We start from the raw sequence: 21,425 nt of genomic DNA, 5'->3' as shown, positions 1-21,425 counted from the left end.
ATTTGCAGCAAAATTATATCCATTTTTCAGGTGTTCGGTTGGACATAATTTCTTTGTGAGCCTATGTCACTGATTCTGCATAGCATAAAAACTTGTTACTATTTACTGTCTATATTTCTTGCTTAACTGTAAGCTCCATACACCACAGTTCTAAATGGCTCAGTGGTAAAGAAGCAGCCTGCCAAGCAAGAGATTAGGTTCAATCCTTGATCCAGGAAGATCCCCTAGAGAAGGAAATGGCAACCCACTACAGTATTCTTGCCTGGGAAACCCCAAGGACAGAGGAGCCTGGCTGGCTACAGTCCATGAGGTCGAAAAGAGTCAGACATGACTTAGCAACTGAACAACAACAAAAAAAGTTCCATATATGACACATATATTAGACAATGTCATGTCACAGAGACTATTTCAGAGAAAGTTTAATACTAATGATATTTTCTTACAGGAAACACATCTCCACCAAGGGAGGAATTCGTAAGTGACTCCTTAAAAGTTCCACATACCCACATAGAAGTTTGTATTCAATAGCTGTATACCATCAATTCTTTTTCTGAAAAATTGATGTGTGGGTGGATTGACTTTTTGTTAACCAAATCCATTTTTAAATGCACTGGGAGAATTCCAGATATAGAAGAGAACCCAACTCTGAGGCAAATTGATTTTGTATGTGGAAAGTGCTTTTGTAATAAAAATAATCACATTGTGATGCTTCTGCTTTTTAAGTTTTATTTTTCATATTGGATTTCTCCAAGTGTAGCACAGCTAGATATGTATTCCTCACTTACATGATGAATGGGTTTCTAAAGAGTTGTCCGTCAATCAATTTTTCCATAAATACAGAACCCCTGAATTCTAAGGTCTATTATAGACATAATTCTTCACAATAAAAAAGGCAGGGGTCTCTGGAAATCATTAAGAAATATTTAGGCAACAAATGTTAACAAGATTATCCCAGCAGTAAGATGTGCTACTACAAAACTCTAGTATGGGCTGAAGGAAGCAAGAAGATTTGTTATTTTAATCACTTCAGTTCAGTTCAGTCGCTCAGTCGTGTCTGACTCTTTGTAACCCCATGAATCGCAGCACACCAGGCCTCCCTGCCCATCATAAACTCCTGGGGTTCACTCAAACTCATGTCCATCGAGTCGCTGATGCCATCCAGCCATCTCATCCTCTGTCATCCCCTTCTCCTCCTGCCCCCAATCCCTCCCAGCATCAGGCTCTTTTCCAATGAGTCAACTATATAAGGTGGCCAAAGTATTGGAGTTTCAGCTTTAGCATCAGTCCTTCCAATGAACACCCAGGACTGATCTCCTTTAGAAAGGACTGGCTGGATCTCCTTGAAGTCCAAGGGACTCTAAGAATCTTCTCCAACACCACAGTTCAAAAGCATCAATTCTTTAGCACTCAGCTTTCTTCACGGCATCAATTCTTCAGTGCTCAGCTTTCTTCACAGTCCAACTCTCACATCCATACATGACTACTGGAAAAACCATAGCCTTGACTAGATGGACTTTTTATGGCAAAGTAATGTCTCTGCTTTTGAATATGCTATCTAGGTCGGACATAACTTTCCTTCCAAGGAGTAAGCATCTTTTCATTTCATGGCTGCAATCACCATCTGCAGTGATTTTGGAGCCCCGAAAAATAAAGTCTGACACTGTTTCCATTGTTTTCCCATTTATATCCCATAAGGTGATGGGACCAGATGTCATGATCTTTGTTTTCTGAATGTTGAGCTTTAAGCCAACTTTTTCACTCTCCTCCTTCACTTTCATCAAGAGGCTTTTTAGTTCTCTTCACTTTCTGCCATAAGGGTGCTGTCATCTGCATATCTGAGGTTATTGGTATTTCTCCTGGTAATCTTGATTCCAGCTTGTGCTTCTTCCAGCCCAGCATTTCTCATGATGTACTCTGCATAGAAGTTAAATAAGTAAGGTGACGATATACAGCCTTGAGGTACTCCTTTTCCTGTTTGGAACCAGTCTGTTGTTCCATGTCCAGTTCTAACTATTGCTTCCTGACCTGCATATAGGTTTCTCAAGAGGCAGATTAGGTGGTATGGTATTCCCATCTCTTTCAGAATTTTCCACAGTTTATTGTGATCCACACAGTCAAAGGCTTTGGCATAGTCAATAAAGCAGAAATAGATGTTTTTCCAGAACTCTCTTGCTTTTTCCATGATCCAGTGGATGTTGGCAATTTGATCTCTGGTTCCTCTGCCTTTTCTAATAGCAGCTTGAACATCAGGAAGTTCATGGTTCATGTGTTGCTGAAGCCTGGCTTGGAGAATTTTGAGCATTACTTTACTAGCCTGTGAGATGAGTGCAATTGTGTGGTAGTTTGAGCATTCTTTGGCATTGCCTTTCTTTGGGATTGGAATGAAAACTGACCTTTTCCAGTCCTGTGGCCACTGCTGAGTTTTCCAAATTTGCTGGCATATTGAGTGCAGCACTTTCACAGCATCATTTTTCAGGATTTGAAATAGCTCCACTGGAATTCCATCACCTCCACTAGCTTTGTTCATAGTGATGCTTTCTAAGGCCCACTTGACTTCACATTTCAGGATGTCTGGCTCTAGGTGAGTGATCACACCATCGTGATTATCTGGGTCATGAAGATCTTTTTTGTACAGTTCTTCTGTGTATTCTTGCCACCTGTTCTTAATGTCTTCTGCTTCTGTTAGGTCCATACCATTTCTGTCCTTTATCGAGTCCATCTTTGCATGAAATGTTCCCTTGGTATCTCTAGTTTTCTTGAAGAGATCTCTAGTCTTTCCTATTCTGTTGTTTTCCTCTATTTCTTTGCATTGATCGCTGAAGAAGGCTTTCTTATCTCTCCTTGCTCTTCTTTGGAACTGTGCATTCAGATGCTTATATCTTTCCTTTTCTCCTTTGCTTTTCACTTCTCTTCTTTTCACAGCTATTTGTAAGGCCTCCCAGAGAGCCATTTTGCTTTTTGCATTTCTTTCCCACGGTGATGGTCTTGATCCCTGTCTCCTGTACAATGTCACGAACCTCAGTCCATAGTTCATCAGGCACTCTATCAGGTCTAGGCCCTTAAATCTATTTCTCACTTCCACTGTATAATCATAAGGGATTTGATTTAGGTCATACCTGAATGGTCTAGTGGTTTTCCCCACTTTCTTCAATTTAAGTCTGAATTTGGCAATAAGGAGTTCATGATCTGAGCCACAGTCAGCTCCTGGTCTTATTTTTGTTGACTGTATAGAGCTTCTCCATCTTTGGCTGCAAAGAATATAATCAATCTGATTTCGGTGTTGACCATCTGGTGATGTCCATGTATAGAGTCTTCTCTTGTGTTGTTGGAAAAGGGTGTTTGCTATGACCAGTGTGTTCTCTTGGCAAAACTCTATTAGCCTTTGCCCTGCTTCATTCCGTATTCCAAGGCCAAATTTGCCTGTTACTCCAGGTGTTTCTTGACTTCCTACTTTTGCATTCCAGTCCCCTATAATGAAAAGGACATCTTTTTTGGGTGTTAGTTCTAAAACCTACCTATTTCTGACTACATCTTTAGCGTAGGCTGTCACACCTCAGATTTTTAGAAAAGAAATCTATTTTCCTCCAATCTCGTCCTTGGTACTGTTGAGCTGAGTTCATCTATGATATTCTGAGTCTGTGCTTGCCTACACTTTGGAGGAAACAGACACACAATATGACAATGGAGAGAAAACACAGAGGTGGGAATAGAAACACCTATAGATGGCCAGGGTAACAGCCGGGGCAAGTGTTGCCTTGGCAATGTGACTCGCGCACGTGACACACAACGTGGGGAAGATCACTCAGGCCTAGGGGCCAGGAAACAAATCAGGCAACACGGGACCAAGGGAAACACCTCGCAAGTAGACAGTGAATCAGCTCTGTGCATGCTCAGTCGCTTCAGTCGAGTCTGAGTCTTTGCAACCCCATGGACTGTAGCTCGCCAGACTCCTCTGTCCATGGGATTCTCCAGGCAAGAATACAGGAGTGGGTTTCCATGCCCTCCTCCAGGAGATCTTCCCGACCCAGGGCTCAAACCTGCATCTCCTGCACTGCAAGCAGATTCTATATCCACTGAGCTATCAGGGAAGCCCTGAATCAGCTTTGGTTGAAGTCAAATGATGACTGAGCTGAAATGAACTTTCACGTTTCTAAAAGCTGCTGCCATGAGCCGAGGTTCTTGGGTGCTTTGAAAATTGACCTGTGCCCATGAGCTGCTTACCTCTGCCAGGTAGAACTCGTCATACTGTCTCTTGAAGCTTTCTCCTTTGTGATAGTTGCTGGCGGCCACGATCACGTCCACGGTCACCATGCTCAGGATGAACATGTGGAAGACGGACGACCGCATCATTTGCTGAGGAGGCAAAACGGAAGAACTCTTAATAAAGAGACAGACCCACGATTCAACATACCTATGTGCTCAGACTTTGCTGGATCTGCAACATCTTTGTTATATGCTACTGTGAACAATCTTTCTTTTTAAGAAAATTTTATTTTATTGACGCAAAGTTGATTTACAGTGTTGTGTAAATTTCAGCTGTCCAGCAAAGTGATTCAGTTACACATATTCACAATATACACAGTCCTTTTTCAGATTCTTTTCCATTGCAGTTTATCATGGGATATTGATTATTAGTTCCCTGTGCCATATAGGAATACCTTGCTGTTTATCCACTCTATATATAATAGTTTGCGTGTGCTTAACCCAAACCTCCAATACCTCTTTCCCCCAGAACCTCCCTCTGCTTGGCAAACACATGTCCAGAACAACTTTTCTAAGATAACTTGATGATTGTCACTACATATTGTGAGAAAAGCAATCTTTTATCTGCAGGCAGCTAAAAAGTACCTGGGGAGATAGTTTCAGAGACTTTTGGTTAAAAGCTGAAAATACATTTCACTGAACTTGTGTATAACCTACATCTTAATTTTCACTGGCCAGTTAGGAAGCTCTTATCCTTACTGCTGACTGTATAGAGAAATTATTTTTGGAAAGCTGATACCACATAACAAGTAGCACTTTATTCTACCAAGAGAAAAAGCTACTGTTGATGAAAGCATTTTAGAGATAAACCGCAGAACTGGAAAAGCAGAAGAAACCTAAGATATATTTATTTTTTAATGTATTGCTTCTGTGGATTATTCATTTCTTTAAATTACTGTTTTTAACAATTTATTTTCTATGTTTTAAACCACTTTATTAAAGTATGGTTGATATTTAAAAATGTGGTTCATATTGAACATGTATAACTCAATGAGATTGGAGATAAATATACACCCATGAAAGTATGACCATCAAAGCCATATACATATCCATCACCTCCCAAAGCTTCCTCTTGCCTTCTCTATTAATATTATTATTACTACTTGTGGTAAGAACACAACATAAGATCTATCCTCCTAGTAAATTTTAAATATACAGTAGAGTACATAGCTACAGGTACTATGCCATAGACGTTCATAATTTACTTACCTCATATAACCAGAACTTTATACTCTCTGCATAAATGTTATTGAAAATTATACTACAATTAATAATAGCTGATGTCTATATTTATAATTATTATGTGCTCAAAGCCGTCGTAAGTGCTTTACATAAACGAAGTCATTTAATGTCCTAACAGTTCTAGGAAGTTATGCTAATTTTATAGAGAAGGAAACTGAGGCTCAGAGAAGTTAAATAACTTTCTCACTGTCACACACATACTGAAGACGAAACCACAGTTTGGATCCATATCTGGTCCAAGCCTGCTGCCTACCTTGAGGTAAAATAATTAGGTATTTGAAAAATAAAGGCTATTATTATATTAGCTATCATGTTTTGAATACTGTAAGTATGTTATTTCTTTCACTTCTTTCATCTCCACCATAACCTTACATAGTGGGATATATTACCCACTTCTTCCACAGAGTTCAGACAGGTTAAGTCACTTGTCCAAGGTCACACAGCAAGTACACAGCCGCGCCAGACTCTGAACCCACGTCTGCTTAAAGTGCATTTTAGGAGCTCCTGCCCACTGTGGGGCAGGAAATACATAAAAGGAAGGGGTAGAAGCTGAAGACCCTGGGCAGCAGAAGGAGGAGAGGGAAGCTGACCACACAACGAATCACTGAGTCACACCCCTTGGCACCAACTGCCCGGGGTACAGAGCCACGATGAGCCCCGTTTCGGGGCTTAACTGGTTCTTATAGACACATGTGGACACCACCTGATCTTGACCTGAGAGTTCTTCAATCTTTGCAACTGAAAGAACCTAACGAAAGCAGAAACCAAGAAGAGGAAAAGCGAGAAAAGGATACCTCTGAGCCTGCCGTCAGCTCTCTGCATCCAGATGGGTGCCTTCTTGTGGGTTCATGACCCTGCAGTCAGCATGGGCTCTGAGCCAAAGTGCGTGGACCTGAAACTCTACCACGCACGAGCTCTGTGGCCCTGAGCAAGGTTCTTCAACCTCTCTGTGCCTCAGTTTTCCCATCGGGAAAATGGAAACAAGTATCGGCTACTCCAAAAGTTGTTATCATAAACGTATAAATATCTGTCAGCTCTCACATCGGCGTTTGCATATTATAAATGTTCTATTAAGACGTGCAGTTAAAAAAAAATGTGACCGAGGTATTTTTCTGTTCAGCAATGAAAAATAAATTGCCCAAGGTCAAAAAATTAATTACACTGTATATTTGACTGAGTCCAGAACCAAGTGAGATAAATAAAAGCGATAAAGTCTAATAATGTGAGAGATGTCACAGCCACTGGAAAAGCAGGTATTTAGTGAGGTTGTGTGTCACCATGGCTACTGATGGGTTCTTACATCCATTTATTTGCCCTTGACTTTATTTCATGGATAATGCAAAATCAAATTCCAGGGCTGTCAGTCAACATATTTAAATGCACGTCAACTTGCTTGCAGGAACTACTGACCTTCATAACATTGATAAGCATATCAGCTGGCAAGTTTCTATCCTCATTAGAATTTTTATTTAGTCTTTCTTGCATTGAGAGAGTTAAAATTCCCTAACCATTATTCCTTTTCTAGACTTTTTTCAAGGTAACGTTCTATTAAAAACATTTCAACTGCTTTCCACTTCATCTGCATGACAGAAAAGCCACAACTTTCTCTTTCTATTTTCCTTAGCTGTGGATTTATGTCTTAAGTAAACTGTTATTACCGAAAGGTCTAAACAAAGCTTTTAGCCATGGCTGTCAAAAAACTTTTAAATTGGTTTTGTAACTGTCACTGCTTCACTATGGTGCTGTCGTTATAATTAGGTTGTTTTTTGTCTGAATGTCTACGTTTCCCTGTTGGTACAGAGTCATTAAAATAATCACTTACAAAGGATTTTGATACGCTATAATCACCATCGTTCAGCTGACTTCTTCCACAGTAATAACTTTCAAATATTAAATAAGAATTAAGGTGATCAGTATGTATGGTAGCCAAATTTAAATAATAAAACCAGGAACTCTAGCTTCAAAGGTAGAGCTAGTTTACATGGGTCACTTCAACTCGGTCCAACTCAACCAACGTCTGAACGTGGCTATGGGCTTCCTCAATGTAGAATGGCTGGCAACATTGCACTTAGACTCACACTTACATCTATAGGACAGTCCAAATTTATATCCGTCAATTTTTCACTTTGTTATAAAAATTTTAACGTAAAGGAAAATGTTAAAGTTGTCAGTGCCACAAAATATCATTTAACTTGGGATTTCACAGTTGTATGATTTAGTATGGATGCAGGATATATAGATGGATAGATATAAACATACACATACATATGGATGTATATATGTATGTGTGTATATATATTTATATATGTGTGTGTGCGTATATATATATTTATATATATGTGTGTGTAGGAAATGACAACCCACAACAGAAGCGACTTAGCATGCATGCATATATATTCATGCTCAGTTGCTCAGTAGTGTCCAACTCTTTGCAATCCCTTGGACTGTAGTCTGCCAGGCTTCTCTGTCCATGAGATTCTCCAGGCAAGAATAGTGGAGTGGGTTGCCAGGCCCTCCTCCAGGGAATCTTTCCGACCCAGGACTGAACCTGCATCTCTTACCTCTCCTGCATTGGCAGGCAGGTTCTCTACCACTAGCACCACCTGGAAAGTACATATATATATATATATATATATATATATATATATATATATACACATATATACATACACACACACACATATATATACATATATATAAAACATATATATAAAATCTCTCTCTCTATATATATAGAGAGATGCTTAATATAAGACTCTTCAGATCCTACATACACATCCTATTTTTTAAAATTCCCTTCAACTGCGATGTCATTTTGACTTATATTTTTAAAACATCAGAAAAGTTTTGCATCTATTTTGAGTCTGGCTTTGATCCAAGAACTTCTGATTTCATATGTGACAGTTGGAATTACCAAAATATGAAGAAGAGACTATAACAGAATCATCCCCAAGGCAGCAATGTCAGGAATTCTCAGAAGCCTTGCTACTCAAAGTGTGGTCCCTGGACCAGCAGCTTCCTGGGAGTGTATTATAAATGCAGTGTCTCAGGCCCCATCCCAGATCTACTGAATCAGAATCTGCATCTTTAGCCATGATTACTGTAGATCCTAAAGTTTGAGAAGGTCTGTCGCAGAGGATACTCCTTGAGTTGCAGATGAAAACCTGGGTGACCTATACAATTTTTTACAAATTCACAATTTCATGATTCTTAAAAGTAATCATCCAATAAAATATATAGCAAATGCTGACTATAATATTGTGATCTCATTAATATTAATATATTACCCCATCACAAAAATGTATGCCTACTTCCCTTATCCCCTTCAATTCTAAGATCCAAATCAACCAAACCAGTTTGGCTTCATGAAGACAAAAGTGTGAGCCATGTTTTCAGCCATTGGAGAGGATTATGAAGAGTCAGACACGCTTAGTGACTAAACCACCACAGGAGAGAAGGAAATGGTAACCCGCTGGAAAATCCCATGGACAGAGGAGCCTGGCAGCCTACAGTCCACGGGGTCACAAAGAATCAGACACAGCGGAGAACTGCCACTTTTACTTTCATGAAGGCACCAGCACAGACTTACTGTAGGAATGCAGGTGGCTTCTGGAATCTGGAAAAGGCAAAGCAATAGTTGTTGTTTTTCCCCCCCTAAAATTTTTATAAGTACTAAGCCTTGTTCATACCCTGATCTTAGCCTAGGGAGACCATTTTGGACTTCAGACCTATAGAACCATAAATAATAAATCTATGTTGTTTGAATATCACTAAGTTTGTGGAAATTTGTCACAGTAAGAACTAGGAAACTAAACCAAGCCCTGTTTGTGATTCTGACACACACTGGCTCAAATCACCTCCTACGAAATAGGACTGCGGGCATCTGCCCGGTGCTCCAAAATTCTACCTGATCGAAGGATTTCACCCAAGGCCACTTGCCAGTCAAGGCCTCTGCAAAATGTATTACTGCAAATATAAACTCACGATGCCAAGCAAGGCTTTCATCCTGCTTTGTTTCAGGATGTGGAATGAGACGCTGGCTCTGAAACAATGACACTGAGTCCAGCCTCATCCAGGAGAAGAGGGAAGGTCGCTTTTCTTCATATTAGTTCTGAGTCCTACCGTGAAGGGAATGCTTTCAAATACAGAAGTCTATGCCAAACCTGGCGAGGTATCCTCTCTTAATTCAAACTGATGCTGACAAAACGGATTCTCAAAATAAGAGCTCATATTTGAGGGCTTGGTTTGTGCCAAGCCTCATTCCAAGCGTAACACGTGCTGGGGTGAAAATTTCATTTAATCCTCAACAACTCTGTGAAAAATGGTGCATTTGCTATCCCCTCATCTATGGAGAAACAGGTAAGGATGCGTCCATTTCCAAGTTCACAGAATCAGAAACTAGTCCCAGATGAGTCCACAGCCAACGCTCTCCTGGCCCCTATCAGGCAGTCAACACGCAGCGGACTCTGATTCACACATTAAAGAAGCGTGAGAAGTCACTCCCGTGACTAGTGTTCGTGATTTAATAGAGGACTTCAGCTTGTGAATCCTGTATCTGAAAGCCGAAGGAAAGCTATTCCCCACTGGAGGGTCTAAGATCTCCATGAAGGAAAAGAATATCAAGTTTGAAGACAGTCTGAGCTGAGTTCAAATCTTGATTCTGTGCTGATTTAACTTCTCTGTGACTCAGTTTTCTTACATGGGAAATGGGTGTGATAACATCTATATCTCTAGGTGGGAACGTGAATATAAACGAGGCTATTTAGCATTGAGTCTAAACAGGATGGAGTCTAAACGGTGTAGATGTCAGAGCAGGCATCTTACACTCCACAATGTTTATTATTATTGCTGTATTTGAAAACACTCTAGGTATTTAAAGGTAGAGATACAGTCAGTTGCTTATGGGGAAGGTGCGTGTGAGCTTAGTCGCTCAGTCGTGTCTGACTCTTTGCGACCCCATGGACTGTAGCCTGTCAAGTTCCTCTGTCCATGAGATTCTCCAGGCAAGAATACTGGAGTGGGTTGACAGGCCCTCCTCCAGGGGATCTTCCCGACCCAGGGATTGAACCTGAGTCTCTCATGTACTCTGCATTGGCAGGTGGGTACTCTACCATTAGCACCACTGGAGAAGCCCTATGGGGAAGGTAAGAAGATATAAGAGGAGAAATCAAGTCAAAGAGATAACTGATCTTGAGAGGGATCAGGGAAATTTATAGATTTTCAAAAAGGTCTTAAGTTGTCTCATTTTTAGTGGCATGAATGCTTAAGGACTCCATAAGAGTTCTTCCTATTCATTTGTTCAGTAAGCTTTCCGATAGAATAGTGCCTTAAACATTCTGAAGACTCTGTAGGCAGGCATCTAACAAATCCAAACAGTGGCCTAGGAGGTCACAATAGTACAGCTCAGAACTCAAATCTTTCTTTCGTTTTTAAAGATTCCAAGTTTTTTAAAAACATAATTTTACTTATTTATTTATGGCTGTGCTGGGTCTTCACTGTTGCTTGGGCTTTTCTCTAGTTGCAGTGAGCAGGAGGTCCTCTCGAGCTGTGATGCTCTGGCTTCTCACTGCAGTGGGAGAAGTGCTCTTATTGTAGAGCACAGACTCAATAATTGTGGAACACAGCCTTAGTTGCTCTATAGCATGTGGGATCTTCCCTGATCAGGGATTGAACCCGTGTCTCCTGCCTGACAGGAGGATTCTTTACCACTGAGCCACCAGGAAAGTCCTCAAATCTTTCTTTAAATTGCTGCTTGAATGAATAAAATATCCTACCCTGGTAAACAAATTTTATGCACAGAACACTGTCTCAGCCAGCTACTAAAAGTTGTGTTTTACAGCAAACATTATCCTCAATGGTGAAAAATTGAAAGCATTTCCTCTAAAGTCAGGAACAAGACAAGGGTGCCCACTTTCACCATTACTATTCAACATAGTTATGGAAGTTTTGGCCACAGCAATCAGAGCAGAAAAAGAAATAAAAGGAATCCAAATTGGAAAAGAAGAAGTAAAACTCTCACTGTTTGCAGATGACATGATCCTCTACATAGAAAACCCTAAAGACTCCACCAGAAAATTACTAGAACTAATCAATGACTATAGTAAAGTTGCAGGATATAAAATCAACACACAGAAATCCCTTGCATTCCCATGCACTAATAATGAGAAAACAGAAAGAGAAATTAAGGAAACGATTCCATTCACCATTGCAACGGAAAGAATAAAATACTTAGGAATATATCTACCTAAAGAAACTAAAGACCTATATATAGAAAACCATAAAACACTGGTGAAAGAAATCAAAGAGGACACTAATAGATGGAGAAATATACCATGTTCATGGATTGGAAGAATCAATATAGTGAAAATGAGTATACTACCCAAAGCAATTTATAGATTCAATGCAATCCCTATCAAGCTACCAACAGTATTCTTCACAGAGCTAGAACAAATAATTTCACAATTTGTATGGAAATACAAAAAACCTCGAATAGCCAAAGCGATCCTGAGAAAGAAGAATGGAACTGGAGGAATCAACCTACCTGACTTCAGGCTCTACTATAAAGCCACAGTTATCAAGACAGTATGGTACTGGCACAAAGACAGAAATATAGATCAATGGAACAAAATAGAAAGCCCAGAGATAAATCCACACACATATGGACACCTTATCTTTGACAAAGGAGGCAAGAATATACAATGGATTAAAGACAATCTCTTTAACAAGTGGTGCTGGGAAATCTGGTCAACCACTTGTAAAAGAATGAAACTAGAACACTTTCTAACACCAGACACAAAAATAAACTCAAAATGGATTAAAGATCTAAACGTAAGACCAGAAACTATAAAACTCCTAGAGGAGAACATAGGCAAAACACTCTCTGACATACATCACAGCAGGATCCTCTATGACCCATCTCCCAGAATATTGGAAATAAAAGCAAAAATAAACAAATGGGACCTAATTAACCTTAAAAGCTTCTGCACATCAAAGGAAACTATTAGCAAGGTGAAAAGACAGCCTTCAGAATGGGAGAAAATAATAGCAAATGAAGCAACCGACAAACAACTAATCTCAAACATATACAAGCAACTCCTACAGCTCAACTCCAGAAAAATAAATGACCCAATCAAAAAATGGGCCAAAGAACTAAATAGACATTTCTCCAAAGAAGACATACAGATGGCTAACAAACACATGAAAAGATGCTCAACATCACTCATTATCAGAGAAATGCAAATCAAAGCCACTATGAGGTACCATCTCACACCAGTCAAAATGGCTGCGATCCAAAAGTCTACAAATAATAAATGCTGGAGAGGGTGTGGAGAAAAGGGAACCCTCTTACACTGTTGGTGGGAATGCAAACTAGTACAGCCACTATGGAGAACAGTGTGGAGATTCCTTAAAAAACTGGAAATAGAACTGCCTTATGATCCAGCAATCCCACTGCTGGGCATACACTCTGAGGAAACCAGAAGGGAAAGAGACACATGTACCCCAATGTTCATCGCAGCACTGTTTATAATAGCCAGGACATGGAAGCAACCTAGATGTCCATCAGCAGAAGAATGGATAAGCAAGCTATGGTACATATACACAATGGAGTATTACTCAGCCATTAAAAAGAATACATTTGAATCAGTTCTAATGAGGTGGATGAAACTGGAGCCTATTATACAGAGTGAAGTAAGCCAGAAGGAAAAACACCAATACAGTATACTAATGCATATATATGGAATTTAGAAAGAGGGTAACAATAACCCTGTGTACGAGACAGCAAAAGAGACAGTGATGTATAAAACAGTCTTATGGACTCTGTGGGAGAGGGAGAGGGTGGGAAGATTTGGGAGAATGGCATTGAAACATGTAAAATATCATGTATGAAACGAGATGCCAGTCCAGGTTCGATGCACGATACTGGATGCTTGGGGCTGGTGCACTGGGACAACCCAGAGGGATGGTATGGGGAGGGAGGAGGGGGGAGGGTTCAGGATGGGGAGCACATGTATGCCTGTGGTGGATTCATTTTGATGTTTGGCAAAACTAATACAATTATGTAAAGTTTAAAAATAAAATAAAATTAAAAAAAATAAAAGTTGTGTTTTAGTTAGATTTCAAAATAAACATATTTGGAGAACAATGAAATTACAAGGTGAAATTCTCAGAAACCATCCTGCATATGAGCCATGAGCCTAAGAACAAGATCATAATGCAAAAGAGCAAATGCAGAAAGCCTAAAATAATCTCCTGTTTGCAAGTGCTATTTCTTCCCCTCCTCTTAGAAGACATCTGGATAGTTGCTACTTTTATAATCAAGATACAGAATAATTCTGTCCAATACAAAGGATTTGTGTGAAACAGGAAATATCTTTATGTAATGGGCTTCCCAGGTGGCACAGTGGTAAAGCATGCAGGAGACACAAGTTCAATCCCTGGGTCAGGCAGATCCCCTGGAGAAGGGAATGGCAATCCATCCAGTATTCTTGCCTGGAGAGTTCCATGGGAAGAGGAGCCTGGTGGGCTATACAGTTCACGGGGTTGCAAAGACTTGGATGCAACTGAGCATATACCCATTTTGTGTAGCAATACTAGAAACAGAACCAATAGCTATCCTTAGAAACTCTGCCTTTCCCTTCTGCCTGCCCCGGCATGCCCTTGCAGAATGAGAGGGCAGAAGGAAATCCACAGGTGGCCTCCCACGAAGGCAGCGAGCATCTCTGGGCCATGCGGGAGCACTCACAGCGCGGAAATGAGCCTCTGTTGGTATATTTATTACCTGAGCCTCCCTGCTTCAGGGCCCTCTGTTTCTGACTTGCAGTCAAGGAGAAGTGCAATGCCAGAGTGCAGGCGCTAACATTGTCTACGTTTCCCACTACAGCTCCACCAACCAAACAGTTACTGAATGGACTGTGACAAAAAGTGCTTAGTTCAGAATTATGGGGCGTTTCTGCTTGTCCTCATGAATACTTTAATGAAAAGTTGAGGGTCTTAAACAGACACTAGATGGGACACTTAAAACCATGATGGTTTTAAGATCTTCAAAGACACTTTAGTTGACATTCCAGTTCAGTTCCAGTTCAGTCCCTCAGTCGTGTCCGACTCTGCGACCCCATGAATCACAGCACGCCAGGCCTCCCTGTCCATATTCAACTCCTGGAGTTCACTCAAACTCATGTCCATCGAGTCAGTGATGCCATCCAGCCATCTCATCCTCTGTCGTCCCCTTCTCCTCCTGCTCCCAATCCCTCCCAGCATCAGAGTCTTTTCCAATGAGTCAACTCTTCACATGAGGTGGCCAAAGTATTGGAGTTTCAGCTTCAACATCAGTCCTTCCAATGAACACCCAGGACTGATCTCCTTTAGAATGGACTGGTTGGGTCTCCTTGCAGTCCAAGGGACTCTCAAGAGTCTTATCCAACACCACAGTTCAAAAGCATCAATTCTTCAGTGCTCAGCTTTCTTCACAGTCCAACTCTCACATCATACATGACCACAGGAAAAACCATAGCCTTGACTAGACGGACCTTTGTTGCCAAAGTAATATCTCTGTTTTTCAATATGCTATCTAGGTTGGTCGTAACTTTCCTTCCAAGGAGTAAGCGTCTTTTAATTTCATGGCTGTAATCACCATCTGCAGTGATTTTGGAGCCCCCAAAAATTAGGTCTGACACTGTTTCCACTGTTTCCCCATCTATTTGCCATGAAGTGATGGGACTGGATGCCATGATCTTCGTTTTCTGAATGTTGAGCTTTAAGCTCAACTTTTTCACTCTCCTCTTTCACTTTCATCAAGAGGCTTTTTAGTTCCTCTTCACTTTCTGCCATAAGGGTGCTGTCATCTGCATATCTGAGGTTACTGGTATTTCTCTCGGCAATCTTGATTCCAGCTTGTGCTTCTTCCAGCCCAGCGTTTCTCATGATGTACTCTGCATAGAAGTGAAATAAGCAGGGTGACAATATACAGCCTTGACGTACTCCTTTTCCTATTTGGAACCAGTCTGTTGTTTCATGTCCAGTTCTAACTGTTGCTTCCTGACCTGCATACAGGTTTCTCAAGAGGCAGGTCAGGTGGTCTGGTATTCCCATCTCTTTCAGAATTTTCCATATTTTACTGTGATCCACACAGTCAAAGGCTTTGGCATAGTCAATAAAGCAGAAATAGATGTTTTTCTGGAACTCTCTTGCTTTTCTGATGCTCCACTGGATGTTGGCAATTTGATCTCTGGTTCCTCTGCCTTTTCTAAAACCAGCTTGAACATCAGGAAGTTCATGGTTCATGTATTGCTGAAGCCTGGCTTGGAGAATTTTGAGCATTACTTTACTAGCGTGTGAGATGAGTGCAATTGTGCAGTAGTTTGAGCATTCTCTGGCATTGCCTTTCTTTGGGATTGGAATGAAAACTGACCTTTTCCAGTCCTGTGGCCACTGCTGAGTTTTCCAAATTTGCTGGCATATTGAGTGCAGCACTTTCACAGCATCATCTTTCAGGATTTGAAAGAGCTCAACTGCAGTTCCATCACCTCCACTAGCTTTGTTCGTAGTGATGCTTTCTAAGGCCCACTTGACTTCACATTCCAGGATGTCTGGCTCTAGGTGAGTGATCACACCATCATGATATTGGGTCATGAAGCTCTTTTTTGTACAGTTCTTCTGTGTATTCTTGCCACCTCTTCTTAATATCTTCTGCTTATGTTAGGTCCATACCATTTCTGTCCTTTATTGAGCCCATCTTTGCATGAAATGTTCGCTTGGTATCTCTACCAATTGACATTCCAAAGCTAATTAAAATGTCTACATACAGAATCCCTTGAAATTTATTTATATATATATATTTTTTAGTTTTAGTTTTCAATAGTGGGAAGGTGAACATAAAACCTTTATTTTAAATTCAAGAGGGAAATCATAAACTCAAAAATGAAGTTAATTAGGTGTTTTTCTCAAATAACTCTATCATATCAGATCACATCAGTCCCTCAGTCATGTCCGACTCTTTGCGACCCCATGAACTGCAGCACGCCAGTCCTCCCTGTCCATCACCAACTCCCGGAGTTCACTCAGACTCACGTCCATTGAGTCAGTGATGCCATCCAGCCATCTCATCCTCTGTCGTCCCTTCTCCTCTTGCCCCCAATCCCTCCCAGGATTAGAGTCTTTTCCAATGAGTCAACTCTTCGCATAAGGTGGCCAAAGTACTGGAGTTTCAGCTTTAGCATCATTCCCTCCAAAGAAATCCCAGGGGTGATCTCCTTCAGAATGGACTGGTTGGATCTCCTTGCAGTCCAAGGGACTCAAAAGAGTCTCCTCCAACACCACAGTTCAAAAGCATCAATTCTTCGGCACTCAGCCTTCTTCACAGTCCGACTCTCACATCCATACATGACCACTGGAAAAACCATAGCCTTGACTAGATGAACCTTTGTTGGCAAAGTAAGGCCTCTGCTTTTGAATATGCTATCTAGGTTGGTCATAACTTTCCTTCCAAGGAGTAAGCGTCTTTTAATTTCATGGCTCTAGTCACCATCTGCAGTGATTCTGGAGCCCAGAAAAATAAAGTCTGACACTGTTTCCACTGTTTCCCCATCTATTTCCCATGAAGTGATGGGACCGGATGCCATGATCTTCGTTTTCTGAATGTTGGGCTTTAAGCCAACTTTTTCACTCTCGACTTTCACCTTCATCAAGAGGCTTTTTAGTTCCTCTTTACTTTCTGCCATAAGGGTAGTGCCCAATGTCATAAAAGACTTAGGTTGTTACATTTGATGAATGCAGAAATCAATAAAAAAATTTAAGCTATATAGTATCTTGAAGTGGAAGACTCACTTTGAAAACCTTCAAGTATTTAAGAAATTTGCAGGTTTGGAAAAAACATACCAGAAATACTGCAAGTACAAAATGACTGCTTTTTACATTGTCCAAAGCTGTCATCAGCCTTAGGGCAGGGAGAGAGTCATGCTGCTTTTCCAGACTCTAGGATGGTAGCAATTGTGTTGAACACTGAGGAAATACATGGCAATTTCAAGCCCTGGATGACAGTTTAAAGAAGCTGCATATTTAACCCCAGAAATCAAGACCTGCAAGAACAAAGTACCCCTCATTTTTCCAAAGGCGACAATGCCACAGATATTTGATGGAAATTTGTCTTCCACGACCATCTGTTAGACATTCATATAGGACTTACTTGAACGAGAAGATGAACATATACAGTGATACAGGAATTTAGTTTGTGATCATCTGAAACAAATAATTTTAAGATGATCTGAATATTTCTTTCTTCCAATTAGCTCAAAAATCAAAGACAATAAAACCATTTAAACACAGTAAGATAGGAGAAGAAATAAAAAAATAGCACTAATAATTTCATTTTATTTTTTGTTAGTCTGCTGGTATCTATTCTGAGTATAACTACTATTTAAAATGCATATATATTGAGTATATAGAGAATGTAATATATATTTAAATATCTATGTATGGAATATTTACAACTGAGGTTGTACAGAGTCGAGCCCTCTCCTTAGTTTATTTGGCCACACTGGTTCCAAGACTACACAGGTGCCTACTCATGTAGGTCTTTTTGGATTAAACTATTACGTACCTTCTTGTTCTGTATTGCCTTTAGCTATTTTATTCTCCCTGTTCTTAATTCTCATTCTGTGCTTTTATAGAATAATTATTTTCTTCCATTCACCCCCCTACCCCGACAAGAGATTTCTCCAAGCCAGCTGTTTTATGCTCCGAAAGTGAAAATTGTTCAGTCACGTCTGACTCTTTGAGATGCCATGGACTATATAGTCCATGGACTTCTCCAGGCCAGAATACTGAAGCGGGTAGCCTTTCCCTTCTGCTGGGGATCTTCCCAACCCAGGGATCAAACCCAGGTCTCCCTCATTGCAGGCAGATTCTTCAGCAGCTGAGCCACCAGGGAAGCCCGTTTTCTGTTCTACTGTTAGAGAAACGAGGAGGAGGGACTTCCTCGGTGGTCCAGTGATTAAGATTCACCTTCCAATGGACGGAGTGTAGGTTCGATCCCTGGTCGGGGAACTAAGATCTGACATATAGAGTGGAGCAGACAGAAAATAAAACAATAATAATAAAAAAAGAAAATAAAGATGAGGGTGTGTGTGGGTGCATGTGTTTTGGGGAGGGATCGCTGACAGCTGCGTGAGGGGAGAGTAAGAATTTGTGTCCGCTGTGTGTGAGAGTGTGTGCTTTTCTACATGAAAGCCTACTCATGGGCACATCCACATATAACCCCCCTCGCAATATCTGCTCACTGATTATCATGTGAGAGCTACAGTGGAAACAGCTGGAAGCAGAGAGAAACCAACCGAATATAATCAAGGAGTCAGAGGTCACTGTACCGAGGAAGCTATGATCTGATTTTCAGGGCAAGGACCTTAGCATGGGATGGAAGGAATGATTCGGAGAAATGCAAAAAACTGAATTAACGACAGACTTGCAAACCGGTCAGATTTGGGGAGGACCACGAGCAGTGCCTTACAGGTTGGTGTAGAGGTTTCTGGAGTTGCAGGAAAAGCCTGCTTTCCATATGGGGAGGGGTGGGCGGGGTGGGTGGTGATATGTCCATGAGAACACCTGGGCCCGTGTCTGCTGGACACTGAGATTTACACTTCTAACAGCTGGAGGGCAGGGCAAGCGAGAAGGGAAGGCTGTGACGTCACGGACTACCGGGGTGCATGAGAGCTGACTTCCTGGAACTAAAAAGAACACTTGAAGTGAAAGAGTTAGGGGAGAACTGTATACTAAGGATAACGAGAGCTGACTTCCTGGAACTAAATAGAACACTTGAAGTGAAAGAGTTAGGAGAGAACTGTATACTAAGGATAACGAGAGCTGACTTCCTGGAACTAAATAGAACACTTGAAGTGAAAGAGTTAGGGGAGAACTGTATACTAAGGATAACAACAACCATCTCTACGGACTGAGCAACCCGCTGCAACCCACACACCGTGGTAGGTATTTTATGTGCGTCAGTTTTCATTCTTATAAGCTGCTGAGAGACATCGCCCATTTTTTCAGGTGAGGAAGCTGAGTCTCTGGGAGATTTAGCCAACAGTCCGAGCTTCTCCTGGGCCATACTGTTGCGGCTGGACCATTCCATCTTCCCACATGGGACTGTAAGGTGGAAGAGGTCTGCTTGCAGATGGAACCTACATTCTCCTGGGCTCAGTCAGTTCTTGGAATTATCTACCAATTCATGGGAAGGCTCATTAAGAAGATAGATATTTAAGGAGCACCTAAGGGGTCTTCTAAGGGGATCAAACCTGTCCATCCTAAAGGAAATCAGTCCTGAATATTCACTGGAAGGATTGATGCTGAAGCTGAAGCTCCAATATTTTGGCCACATGATGTAAAGGGCCAACTCATTGGAAAAGCCCCTGATGCTGGGCAACATTGAAGGCAGGAAGAGAAGGGGATGACAAAGGATGAGATGGTTGGATGGCATCACTGACTTGATGGACATGAGTTTGAGTAAGCTGTGGAAGTTGGTGATGGACAGGAAATCCTGGCATACTGCAGTCCATGGGGTCCTAAAGAATCGGACATGATTGAGTGATTGAACTGAATGGAAAGGGCCTTCCCTGGTGATCCAGTAGTTAGGACTCTGGGCTTCCACTGCCAGGGGCACAGGTTCGATCCCTGGCTGGGGAACTAAGATCCTGCATGCCGTGTGGCAAGGCCAAAAAAAGAAAAAGCAAAGTGTCTAGGATGTCTCTTTCTCTCTCTAAATACACATATCATACAATCTACCCCTCCTCCAATCTTCACCTTCAATGGAAATTTCCTCAAAAAGCATTAAAACATCATAGTAACAATTTTGCCGCAATTTGACCTACTTATGGTAAAAGCCTATCATTTCTGTTCTTTATAGAAGGAGGCACACGAGGGGGTGTTACCAGAGAGAAACTGAGCTGGGGCAGGCTAGGGCTCAGGCATACTTTCATTTTCTCGTCACTGACTTTCTTCAAGATAACAGATCACTGGGTATGTGTTGCAAGAAGACTCACAACGGTGCAGCCGCATCTGTCAAACTGTCAGGAGGTGAAAACTCCCACCTGAGAGGTGGGAGAAAAATGGCTAGTCACAGCAGCCGCCTAGGAACGAGGTTCCAATTTAGCCGTGTTCTATTTATCGTGCATGAGGGTTACCTCGTCAGGGCGGCCATTGCTGATGCTAAAATTGAGTTTAAACAGCTAAGTGACTGTTTGATATGCAAAGAGTCCATTATAACTTTTCACTTTTCTGAGACTCACACTGAAAGACACCCTTAAAGAAAATTTCTAAATGGTTTTGGCCACACCGCATAGAAGAATTACGTTATTGCCTCAATGCACGTAGGCATACTAAGTCACTTCTGTTGTGTCCGACTCTTTGTGACCCTATGGACTGCAGACTTCCAGGCTCTTCTGTCCATGGGATTCTCCAGGCAAGAATACTAGAGTGGGTTGCCATGCCCTCCTCCAGGGGAGCTTCCGACCCAGGGATCGAACTCACGCCTACCACTGAGCCACCTAGGAAGCCCCAGGAAAGCCTTGTGCTTTGCTTAAATGAACCTGCTGCTTGCATTCAATTCCCATGACCTCCTACATCTGGCCAATCTCCCTGTTTGGATAAAATTCCTCCCAGCTTCCGACTCCCCTTTGGATGTTTTCTGGTGAGTCTCTATTGTTTTTTTTTTTTTTTAAAGATTTATTATTTATTTGACTGCACCAGGTCTAAGCTACGGCATGTTGGATCTAGTTCCCTGACCAGGGATTGAACCTGGGCCCCCGCATTGGAAGCACAGAGTTTCAGTCACTGGATCCCCTGGGAAGTCCCCAGGTGAGTCTTGGAAACCCTTAAACAGGAGGTTACTAAACTCAGTCATAATCTGCCATATTGGAGCAATAAACATAAAA

The 21,425-nt window shown here is 41.3% G+C and overlaps 1 protein-coding gene across 1 annotated transcript in view; it reads right to left on the bottom strand.

The window, feature by feature from the left end:
- Positions 1-21,425, bottom strand: part of NALCN (sodium leak channel, non-selective) — a 286,838-nt gene that overhangs the window by 185,681 nt on the left and 79,732 nt on the right. Inside the window, exon 10 of the mRNA XM_005899261.3 lies at positions 4,222-4,353. Coding sequence (XP_005899323.1) covers positions 4,222-4,353 — 132 coding nt within the window. The remainder of the gene's footprint in view (positions 1-4,221; positions 4,354-21,425) is intronic.

The sequence above is a fragment of the Bos mutus genome, chromosome 12 (assembly GCF_027580195.1).
Source record: "Bos mutus isolate GX-2022 chromosome 12, NWIPB_WYAK_1.1, whole genome shotgun sequence".
In the NCBI taxonomy this organism is placed as follows: Eukaryota; Metazoa; Chordata; class Mammalia; order Artiodactyla; family Bovidae; genus Bos; species Bos mutus.
Note: the sequence above shows the minus strand (reverse complement) of the source record. Positions and strands in the feature narration are given on the sequence as shown.